Source organism: Oncorhynchus clarkii, chromosome 6 (assembly GCF_045791955.1).
Source record: "Oncorhynchus clarkii lewisi isolate Uvic-CL-2024 chromosome 6, UVic_Ocla_1.0, whole genome shotgun sequence".
NCBI classification, from domain to species: domain Eukaryota; kingdom Metazoa; phylum Chordata; class Actinopteri; order Salmoniformes; family Salmonidae; genus Oncorhynchus; species Oncorhynchus clarkii.
Window position 1 is genome coordinate 78,582,614 of NC_092152.1, and position 11,945 is coordinate 78,594,558.

General features: G+C 39.9%; 1 protein-coding gene across 1 annotated transcript; it reads left to right on the forward strand.

Annotated features, from left to right (window-relative positions):
* The first annotated feature begins 465 nt into the window (after positions 1-465).
* LOC139411653 (vacuolar protein sorting-associated protein 33B) lies at positions 466-11,338 on the forward strand. Its single transcript, XM_071158261.1, has 24 exons — positions 466-519; positions 1,494-1,638; positions 1,966-2,046; positions 2,176-2,237; positions 2,959-3,008; positions 3,648-3,715; positions 3,811-3,856; positions 3,943-4,037; positions 4,262-4,366; positions 4,707-4,797; positions 4,993-5,070; positions 5,288-5,361; positions 5,464-5,550; positions 5,809-5,899; positions 6,443-6,517; positions 6,630-6,694; positions 7,084-7,138; positions 7,244-7,290; positions 7,688-7,820; positions 8,760-8,833; positions 10,042-10,143; positions 10,246-10,321; positions 10,451-10,573; positions 10,961-11,338. The coding sequence occupies exons 2-24, from the start codon at positions 1,543-1,545 to the stop codon at positions 11,038-11,040; spliced, it is 1,854 nt and encodes a 617-aa protein (XP_071014362.1). The 5' UTR covers positions 466-519; positions 1,494-1,542; the 3' UTR covers positions 11,041-11,338.
* Positions 11,339-11,945: the final 607 nt, after the last annotated feature.

Consider the following 11,945-nt stretch of genomic DNA (forward strand, 5'->3'; position numbering starts at 1 on the left):
AACAAAGAAGAGAACATGGTTATGATGGAGACGGGTGATGATGTTGGAATTAAGATGAGGAAGGTTTGCTCTGCTAGGGACCTGGTGCATCTAAATGGTCAAAAGAGGATCTTCAGGATAAAGGAAAGAAACATGGTGAGTGCTGGATGCTGCCAACTTGGTATTTGCTTTAAAAAATCCACTTTTCCACCACATTAGTACCAATGATTTTTATATAGCTACATCATTGATAGGTAATAGGGAGAGGCTACTATTGGATAGTTGGTTTCTTTGGGGTCTTTAGTCCGTTGATCTTGGTGGTTTTCAGCAGAAAATGTCACCGTCTGCAACAATATAACCGAATCTGAACTCATAGTAGCAAGTTGCATACTGTAAACAGCAAAGTGCATTGACTAGGTACAGTTCTCCAAACAGTTGTTCTCTCCAGTCATGTCTTGAGATACGGTGCCCTCTATTTACTTGTTCGTAGTGAAACAAAGATTCGCAACATCCCATCCGCACATCCGGAAACAAACCAAGGTAATGTTCATAGCTAGCTAAAATTGATAGAGCATATTTTGTTTATTTTACATTTTATATCGTCTAAATCGTCCAATAACCTATAAGGTAACGGTATATACATTTGGTTTTAATGACTGTCGTCGTCCTTATTGCCATATACAGTTAATCATGGTGTGACTACTAAATCAGCTGATAACTACAGTATGCTAACGTTAGCTCTCGAAAACTCTTCTCTGTATGTTGGTTTTCAGGGTTTCAGGTGTTACACCCGCATTTGTCTCAATGTAAACAAAAATTCGACGCTTTGTTTTAACGTTTAGAAAAGTAAATAATAATCGCGTTCAACCCGGTTTTCGAAACGTATATTTAATTTCAGTGAGAAATTATTTGTTCAAATAAAAAATCTACACTATACTGTAGCTGGCCCTGTTCCACGATTAGCCAAAAGGATTAGCCCCCTCATTTGAAACTTGTGCCCCTTCAGTTTTTGTTGTAATGTCTCTATATAAAAATATTTAAAAATGATTGAGTGACAGGTTGGCACAAAATCTGTATCTATGCTGCATTGTCAGCACAATAGACAGAGCCCACTGCTGTGTGTGTGTGTAGGGGCACCTGGTCTCAGATAATTTCTTATTATTTTGTATTTAAATCCGAGACATTCCATTTAGTATGATATGTTATATTTCGTATGGTATGCATTAATTTGTGGATGTCCATCAACCATTTCGTATGATATTTGACAAATTATAATTCATATTATATTTTAGGAATTTGCAAAACATACAATATATTACTAGCGAATTCTAGCTAGGTGGCTAACGTTAGCTAGCTCGTTGTCATTGTGAAGCTACCCACTCTGCAAATAAGTCAATTCAATGTATATTCCACATTGGTTCAACTTAATTTAATTGAAATGACGTGGAAACAGTGTTAATTCAATTAGAGTGTGCCCAGTGGGTAGCCCATCACAGCTGGATTGTATTTTCCAGGGAGGTGAATGGTTGGGCAGGTGTGTCACTCTGTTCCACCTCAGGCCCCATGGCTCACAGTGTCAGGAGAGATGCCCCTGAGCTCCCTGACTTCTCACTGCTCAAGAGGCTGGCCAGGGACCAGCTCATTTACCTACTGGAACAGGTAGGACTACTCCACTCATCTTCCCCCCACTCAGGTTATCAATTGTCTTGTGTCTCAGTATCCACAAGTACTCACACAAGTCATGGATCCTATTAAAGGTGTAAAGCCTGGGTCAGTTTCTCAGACAGTCCTGGTCCTGGACTAAAAATCTGTTTCAATTGAGATTCTATAGGCTTAATCTGTGTCTGGGAAAGCGTCCCGCTATGTTTCTGTAATGTATATTAGTCTCTACTGCTGGTTGCAATCCTAAATTCCTCTTCTGGGTATTGATTAGGTATATTCATCATCATCATCATCATACTGCATTTTTACTCCCCTGGTTTAAAGCTACCTGGGAGGAAGGACCTGTTCATTGAGGCAGATTTGATGAGCCCCCTGGACCGCATTGCTAATGTCACAACACTAAAGGTACATGTCATTGTTATGTTTCTGAATATTGCTGTATACCATATTGATTGCCTGTCCTTACATATATCAGTTTACCAGGTTACAATGAGGTTCAGTCCTATACAATCTTTGTCACCTTTCTCCTTGTAGCAACATGATGTGGACAAGCTTTACAAAGTGGAACACAAACCCATTGTCAGCACCTCAGATCAGTAAGTAGCAAATCCGATTGTAGTTCCATAGATCTGCTTCTCTTTTATTGTCTTGGAGGAACAAGTATCACCGCCATAACAATGTTGTAACACAGCCATAACAATGTTGTAACACAGCCATAACAATGTTGTAACACAGCCATAACAATGTTGTAACACAGCCATAACAATGTTGTAACACAGCCATAACAATGTTGTAACACAGCCATAACAATGTTGTAACACAGCCATAACAATGTTGTAACACAGCCATAACAATGTTGTATAACACCGCCATAACAATGTTGTAACACAGCCATAACAATGTTGTAACACAGCCATAACAATGTTGTAACACAGCCATAACAATGTTGTAACACAGCCATAACAATGTTGTATAACACCGCCATAACAATGTTGTAACACAGCCATAACAATGTTGTAACACAGCCATAACAATGTTGTAACACAGCCATAACAATGTTGTAACACAGCCATAACAATGTTGTATAACACCGCCATAACAATGTTGTAACACCGCCATAACAATGTTGTAACACAGCCATAACAATGTTGTAACACAGCCATAACAATGTTGTAACACAGCCATAACAATGTTGTAACACAGCCATAACAATGTTGTAACACAGCCATAACAATGTTGTAACACAGCCATAACAATGTTGTAACACAGCCATAACAATGTTGTAACACCGCCATAACAATGTGCCTTCCTTGACAGACTATGCTTCCTGATCCGCCCAAGAATAAAAACTATCAAGTGGATATGTGGTAAGTAGAATGGTGGCACCCTGATATTGAAAATCAGCTGATTCATATTGTATGTCATTAAAGTGTAATTCTTGGGATGCCAATGCAGTGAAAGATTAAGTTAGCAACGCTATTCCCTTCCGGAGAAATGAATGACTGTATTACTGTCGTCCCAGACTTTGAAATGCCTTGTCTTTTCTGGATCAGTGGTATTATCGACAGTGCTTCTGGAGTATGTTGTGTTACTGTGCAAACAAAGGCTTCTGATTTAATGTCCTTGATCGGGAAGACAATGAGGGAAATCACTCTGTAATGAGTTTGATTTATTCTTGCTCACAGATCAACTGAAGAAATGCAAAATTTACATGACTAATAATTGCAAAACACTCATTTAAATACATAACACATAATACATTACATAAATAGAATACAGAACACTTGAAACATTACAGGACATTTTTTAGAATGGAAATTGAAATATTAAAATGTGATTGTAAAACCCCCAAAATTGAGTGGGGAAATCATTAAAGAGGTAGAGTTATTATACAGTCTGACAGCAGTGAGTAGAGTGCCGTTTCCCAGGTGGTTTGTATGGGCAGTTATACAGGATGGTTCGTGGCTGTTTCTTATATCCACTGACAAATTGGTTTCTTTTTCCAGATGTGGTCAATGCAGACAAAGCATTTGGGAGATTCAGAAGATACAAGATCATATTTAGCCCTCAGAAGGTGATTATTATGTAGTTATTGTATACTCTCTGCAATAAAACAATGATATTTGTTTTCTTTGCTCATTCTTCTCTCGCTTTCCGTGTCTCTTACAGTTTTATGCATGCGAGAACCTTTTGGAGGAGCAGGGAATCTTTGGTGGTAGGTGTCTTTTGATATTTCATATTCATATTTTGCTATTCCAGATGTTTGAATGTTAACAGACACTTTTTCACTCCCTTGTGAAGATGTGACTACTGACGAGTGGTCATTCTACCTCCTGCCCCTGGACGATGACATCATTAGCTTGGAGCTTCCGGAATTCTTCAGAGACTACTTCTTGGTAATGATAGACAGTAGTGCTGATGGGAGCTGTATTTAGGAATATCAATCCCACTTTATGATGCAAAAATGATGTATTTACATGTAGTTACATAAGCAGGTACAGTGTGATAACAAATTAGTAACACATTTGGGCATATAACTAACAACCTAGTACTGGGACTAGCGTGGTTATATTCATAGTGCTAATTATTTTGCTAACAAGCATGACCTGTGTGTCCACAGGAGGGAGACCAGCGCTGGGTGAGAACAGCGGGTAGTGCCCTGCATCTCCTACACTCTGTCTACGGCCCCTTCTCTAAGGTGTATGGGATCGGACGATGCTCCAAGGTAAGATCAGCTCAGTACATCAACACTCTTTAATGTACTTTTGTATACCGCAATTCAGCGTTTAGCTGCCTTGTATACTGAATTAAAACAAAGCTAAAATACATCTGGGATTATGATTCTAGATGGTACTGAATGAATGATTTACTATGGGTGCCAGTCTGTTTATGTTTCAGCCAACCAGTCTTTGTCTTGTTCATCAAGGTAGAGCTGTATGTTGTTGAATGCAGACACAGTCAGAAATCAGCACCGGTACAGATGATTTAGATTTTCAAACACCATGATTTAGACGAGATTCATAGAGTATGTGTTAACAGTATTAATGGTCTCTTGCCCGGTTCAGATGGCGTATGAATCGTGGAGGGAGCAGGTGGAGGAGGGGGAACAGAGAGCGCGTCAAGCGGAGATCGGAAATGTGTTTCTCATTGACAGAGGTAGATCTTTCTTGAACTGTGAATCACGGCAGTTGTGACGTTTGTCTTATTTGTTGCTCTCATTTTTTGCCATTTTAAATCAGACTAACGTATGAAAATGTGGATTTGGAATGGAATTCTCCTTTAAGTATAACAATAGGGAGATACTTGTCATAATAATAGCTGATATCATACTAATGTTTTCTCTCTTTGCAGATGTGGACCTTGTGACTCCTCTGTGTTCCCAGGTTGTCTATGAAGGACTTGTCGATGATATTTTCAGAATTAAATGTGGTAAGCAATGATATTTGCTCTGATTACAGTCTCTACTTTGAAATAGCTATACTGCAAATAATGTGGTCTTTATATATTGTGTCCTAGTCAAGGACCACACACACTGAAGCCTCTTATTGCTGTATACCATTACAGTTACAATGCATAAAATGGCATTAAGATCTTATTGCATGTCCATTGTCTGTATGGAATTCTAATCCAGCTCTTTGTCCTATAGGATGTGTGGAGTTTTGTCCAGATGTCACCTCCTCTGACAAGAGTATAAAAGTGATGCTAAACTCTCAAGATAAGGTTGGCCTTTTAGAAGTATAACACGGTTGAATTGATATCATTTCCCCATCACTGGTTTAAGGATGACAGTCTCACTGGAATTTGTGCGTGCTTCTATCTCAGGTTTTTAACGAGATCAGGAACGAGCATTTCTCCCAGGTGTTTGGCTTCCTAAGTCAAAAGGCCCGAAACCTCCAGACTGCATATGATGTGAGTGTTTCATTCTGACCATATTTACATCTATATGGGCCTTTGTGCTTCCAATCTATTTGTTTACCTTTATTTGCTAGGTATGGTAAGCTGATTGACAGCACATTTATAATTTCCAACAATTCCCCCCTGTTGAAGTGTTGCCCTGCGTGGATGCATAATATTTGTCTTAAATGTCCTCTTAGAGCTTTCTTTACATCAAAGAGTAGAAGTTCATGTTTGACGATTATTCATCTCTCTCCGTCTCTGTCATTACAGAAGCGTAGTGGAATGGACATTAAACAGATGAAGACGTTTGTGTCGGAGGAGCTGAAAGGGTTAAAACAGGAGCATCGGCTCCTCAGTCTGCGTGAGTATTGAGTCTCTACTTCCCCAGAGTCAAATTAATTGGTTGAGACCATTTTTATGTCTGCGTGCATTTTGAAGGAAGTTGTTAACTGGTGTTAGCGCAATTTATTTTTTGTTTTTATTTAACTTGGCAAGTCAGTCAAGAACAAATTCTTATTTACAATGACGGGCTACCCCGGCCAAACCCTCCCCTAACCCGGACGACGCTGGGCCAATTGTGTGCCGCCCTATGGGACTCCTGGTCACGGCCGGTTGTGATACAGCCTGGGATCGAACCCGGGTCTGTAGTGATGCCTCTAGCACTGCGATGCAGCCTTAGACCGTCAATGGTAACTGCTAGTATGCTATGAGATACCAAAGACTTTCAGTCATTGCGCTAACACTAGTTAACATTGGCTCGAGAAACTACCTCTAACTTCCTTCATACAGGATGTAGAGACATACAAATGGTATCCATGAGTTCATTAGACTGTGAGGAAGTAGATAAAGGGCTTCATTGCAAAAATCCTGAAGTATCCCTTTAAAAAGACATGTCTCTCTTCAGATATTGGTGCCAGTGAGTCGATGATGAAGAAGAAAACGAAGCAGGACTTCCAAGAGCTGTTGAAGACAGAGCACTGTAATATTACATTACATAGGCTATACTGTACTTTGAGGCATATGTTTTTTCCCCATATGAATCCCATTTCCTGCATTGCATAATAACTGATACTTATTTCCCCACCCGACAGCCTTACTGGAGGGGTTTGAAATCCGTGAATGTATTTCCTACATAGAGGAGCATATCAATAGACAGGTGAGATTGTTTGGATGATAATGGTACCATAGAAATATAATGAATAGAAAGGGCGTCTCCATTCAAGTCAATGATGTCATAATGGGTGGACTGGCAGCCATTCTGAGTGTACCCATGAGTTTACCAGTCAAATTGCCAGGGGTAGAGCCTCCAAACCCATTCTATTCATTATATTTCTATGAATGCTACATGCATACAGGTAATCATAGTGCTAAATCGGCCAAATAAGATTTATATTACTGGTTGTGTTCATCAATCATTCTGGCACATAATTGTTCCTTTATAACTATAATTGTTCTCTCCAACCACATCAAACTGTAAACCTGGAGGAAGCTATCATCCACCTTATTGTGTTATCATCCACCTTATTGTGTTATCATCCACCTTAGGTCTCTATGGTGGAAAGTATGAGACTCCTTTGTCTGCTGTCTCTCACAGAAAACGGTGAGACTTCACAGAGATGTTTTTTAACCAAACACATGAAAATATAATTTATCTCATGATAAGATTCTTAGTCCTTTTAAATCAGCTGTTTATATTTTCTTTCAGGCCTCCTTCCCAAAGATTATCGGTCATTAAAAGCCCAGTTTCTACAGGTGGGTTCTGGTATCATAAGTATTGTTTTAAATTATATCTAGCACTGGTTGGGAAAAACTGGTTGCAATGATATCAGGCTGACATCTTTTGTGATGTCATGTTGTGAACTAGTTGGGAAGAAAAAACATTTTAGTGACCAGAAAAATATGACCTCTCCCAGTCCCAGATATCTTGACGTTGTCAGGATAAAAGACGTCTGTCTATACAACCAACCATTTTACAACCACAAAATGATGACATCCCAGACCAAATTTTGCCCGCTAGTGTGTTACTGTGTAACATTGTCAGTGTAATGTGCATTTAGACTGGATTCCTTCTGTATCTTTGTATTTCCATTGTTGTTTTGTTGGAGCCTTTTCCTTGTTACATAGTTCTGTGTCCTATTTCCTCTCTCAGAGTTATGGCATTGAACACCTACTGACGTTTTCCAACCTGAAGCAGCTAGGCCTGCTGGTGGAGCAGCAGCCTGGAGAGACCCTCACTGTCATGGAGAGCAGAGTGGGCAAACTGGTCAACGACAAAACCGCAGGTCAGATACAGGCTGGTCCCAATACCGTTACTGTATTTAATACAGGCTGGGTCCCAATACCGTTACTGTATTTAATACAGGCTGGGTCCCAATACTGTTACTGTTTTTAATACAGGCTGGGTCCCAATACCGTTACTGTATTTAATACAGGCCGGGTCCCAATACTGTTACTGTATTTAATACAGGCTGGGTCCCAATACTGTTACTATATTTAATACAGGCTGGGTCCCAATACTGTTACTATATTTAATACAGGCTGGGTCCCAATACCGTTACTGTATTTAATACAGGCTGGGTCCCAATACTGTTACTGTATTTAATACAGGCTGGGTCCCAATACTGTTACTATATTTAATACAGGCTGGGTCCCAATACTGTTACTATATTTAATACAGGCCGGGTCCCAATACTGTTACTATATTTAATACAGGCCGGGTCCCAATACTGTTACTGTATTTAATACAGGCTGGGTCCCAATACTGTTACTGTATTTAATACAGGCTGGGTCCCAATACTGTTACTGTATTTAATACAGGCTGGGTCCCAATACCGTTACTGTTTTTAATACAGGCTGGGTCCCAATACCGTTACTGTATTTAATACAGGCTGGGTCCTAATACCGTTACTGTATATAACTACTTTGTTTTTCTCCTCGTTTCCTTTCCTGAGTGACCACCACTAGTTGATGAAGTGTCTGAATAGGTTTCTTTAACCTGTCAAGTCATTGTAATAAGGAATTGGGATAAGGAAATTAAGCTAATTAAGAATAGTGAGAGACTGACTGATCTGAACCAAGTGAAGGTACAGTGATTTACATTTTTGAGACTACTACTAGCCACAAAATATACATCATAGATATACTGTACTTTAGAGTCCTGACAATGACAAGATGCTCTGCAAAATATCAGCACTTGAACCTTTCAACATGTTCTATTTTAGGAAAGCTGACTGATGCCTTCTCCTCCCTGGCCAAGAAGAGCAATTTCCGTGCCTTGGGCAGGAGGCTCAATCTGGTATGTAGTCTTTTAATTTAATTAACAAAGCAATTACCATATTAAAAACATACCCATGTATTGAGTTACTTTAACTTCATGAAATTTCACTAAACATTATAGGGCGGATTCGTGTACACAGATTAAGCCTAATCCTGGATTCTCCATGAAATTTAGTTTTTAGTTCAGGACTAGGCTGGGAAATACTGTGTTTTTAGTTCAGGACTAGGCTGGGAAATGGCCAGGAAACTGTGTTTTTAGTTCAGCACTAGGCTGGGAAATGGCCAGGAAACTGTGTTTTTAGTTCAGCACTAGGCTAGGAAATGGCCAGGAAACTGTGTTTTTAGTTCAGCACTAGGCTGGGAAATGGCCAGGAAACTGTGTTTTTAGTTCAGCACTAGGCTGGGAAATGGCCAGGAAACTAGGACTAGGCTGGGAAATGGCCAGGAAACGTTGTTTTTAGTTCAGGACTAGGCTGGGAAATGGCCAGGAAATGTTCAGCACTAGGCTAGGAAATGGCCAGGAAACTGTGTTTTTAGTTCAGAACTAGGCTGGGAAATGGCCAGGAAACTGTGTTTTTAGTTCAGGACTAGGCTGGGAAATGGCCATAAAACAGGGTCCCAAACGAATTTGGCTGCGACCCGTTTTTGACATAAATAAAAAGTTGACCCCACCATGTCAAAAAACTAATGTTATCAACGGCAAATGTTTACATTTTGGCTATGACAGTCTATTATAAATCAGTCTGACTGTACTTTTGTCAGTATTTCAATCTGAAGGAAATCTGGTTTGAAGTGACTAAAATGCACCAGGAAAGGTATCAGAAGATCAGAAGATCATCAGACAATAATGTTGTCTGATCTTCAGTTTGATTTAGTGCCTGGTCTTGTCCAGTCTGTTTTAATGAGTCCTGCGTGGCTTGTGGGCATTGTGGAGAGAAACAGAAGATACATACGTGTTCCTGAGAGTCTAATCTTACAGTAATGGGGTCATAATATTTTGTATCTTGAACCATTTCAAAGATTGAGCCACATTTGTAGGAAGAAAACAGAAACCTATGTTTATTACAACGGTATCTAGTGGCTACCGGAGGTTTCTGACAAAACCCTGGTTCTAAGAACCAAGAGCGATTTTCTTTATATATAGTTTGGGAAACACTGCCCTAAATTAACTCCATAACCAAACAGTATTGCAATGAAACCGGATGTCCTTACTATATCTATATCAAGGTGCCCAAGTCAGATGAAGAGTATGACCTCCGTGTCCCTCGAGACATGGCCTATATCTTCAGTGGAGCCTACATTCCTTTGAGCTGCAAACTCATCGAACAGGTAGGTGGACTCCAATATGAATGAACTCATGGATACTAAGACAGAAGTGTGGTTTCAATTAGTTATATAATAAAAAGTATTCCTCTTGTGCTACGTCTGCAGGTATTGGAGCGTGATGGCTGGACAGGGCTCGAGGAAGTCACCCGCATGCTCAACGGACATGAATTTGCAGTCACAGGTAAGACAAGTGGGCTTGACATTCACACTGAAATGTATGTAAAAGGCACTTTTGAATGGAAAGTCCATTGAGGAAAGGGGAACACGCAGAGCATTCCAGTTCTTTATTTTCTCCCCCCCCCCCTCTCAGCAGGGAGTAACGGATCAGACGCAAGGGTGAAGACCGATTCCCAGCGTATCATCCTAGTCATGTTCCTGGGTGGGTGCACCTTCTCAGAGATCTCAGCACTACGCTTCCTGGGCAGAGAGAAAGGTAAGGAAGGCTTTATATTGGGATTCTGGAAGGTGGTGGTACTAGAAATTTAGCAGTGTGCCAATGTAGGGAACAGCAGAAGTCTTGAGAGGTGGGCCAGTAACCAGAGGGTTGCCGGTTCGAATCCCAATGCTGACAGGGAAAATGTCGAGGGTGTGAGCTAAGGAAAGATATATTCATGCCCCTATTTCTACCTCTATTTCTCCTAGGTTATACATTTATTGTGGTGGCTACATAGTTTACAATACATGTTTTATATAGGTCAAGCGGGTTCTACATAATTACTTTGTACCGTTGAAAAAGAGACCTTGGCTCTCAATTGGGATTCTCGGTATAAATACAAGTTGAATAAAAGTGGATAATGTGTTCTCTCTATGGTGTTTCTAGGTCTTAAATTCATTGTGGTGACCACAGCTATCACAAACAGTGCCAGACTTCTGGAGTCTATGTTGGACAACCATGCATGAGTCCTGGGGTCTTTCTATCATTGCCAATGGAAGCATCCAGCTTGTGGTCCAAGACATCATGTGGACACATACAGAACACTTTTTGGACAATTTGCATCAACAATATGACAACAAGCTACATGCTTGCACCTGTTATTCAGAGTCTTGTATTGGAAGCAGTCACTGTCTAGGATAGATCTGATTCAGAAAAAAATTGATTGACGTTGGAATATATTCCATCATAGTGCTATACCAACTGCAAAAGGTGTACAAAGAATGTTGTTTTTTGTCCACAGTACAAAATAAATATGATGTTTTATTTGTTGTCTGTGATTTATAATAAATTATATTTATGAATCTTACGATATCAAATACCTGTAGGTAAATAAACAATGACGTCTCTGTACGGTGACATTTGAAAGCATGTCTGTCACTTAAGTCCACGCCCTTGCGCATGCGCACATGGTATCACCATGTCTAGACGATGACATAATGGCCGTCCTCAACCAATGAGAAACAAGACCGCAATTTGATGCATATTTTTGAATCGGACAGAAACGGCTTGACTTGAGAGAGACTTAACACAGGCAAAGCTGAAGGACAGAGATCTGAGGATTTATGAGAAGTTTTGCTGCAAGCTTCAACACAACTGACTTAATTACTGGGACATCACGATGAGGAAGAGGCAAGTGAATTGTATTTGTAAAAAGTATTGCATTTGGCATGCAGAATTGAAATGTCAAGCTAGCTGTTAGCTAACTTAACAGCAGCAGTGTTTTGTGACTAACGTTATACCTAGCTACCTATATAGAAATTGCAAGATTACTGAAGATTATGAGTTTGCTAGCTAAATCAACATTTTAGCAAACGTTAGATGTCAATTTGCCAGGAATGACTAACGTTAGGCAAGACAGTCATTCACAGAC

What these genes read in the sequence shown, in the direction of transcription:
- LOC139411653 (XM_071158261.1), top strand. Translation starts at nt 1,543, where the DNA reads ATGGCTCACAGTGTCAGGAGAGATGCCCCTGAGCTCCCTGACTTCTCA. An exon ending in TCATTTACCTACTGGAACAG is followed by an intron (nt 1,639 to 1,965) that starts GTAGGACTACTC and finishes CCTGGTTTAAAG; the next exon opens with CTACCTGGGAGGAAGGACCT. An exon ending in TGGGCAGGAGGCTCAATCTG is followed by an intron (nt 8,834 to 10,041) that starts GTATGTAGTCTT and finishes ATCTATATCAAG; the next exon opens with GTGCCCAAGTCAGATGAAGA.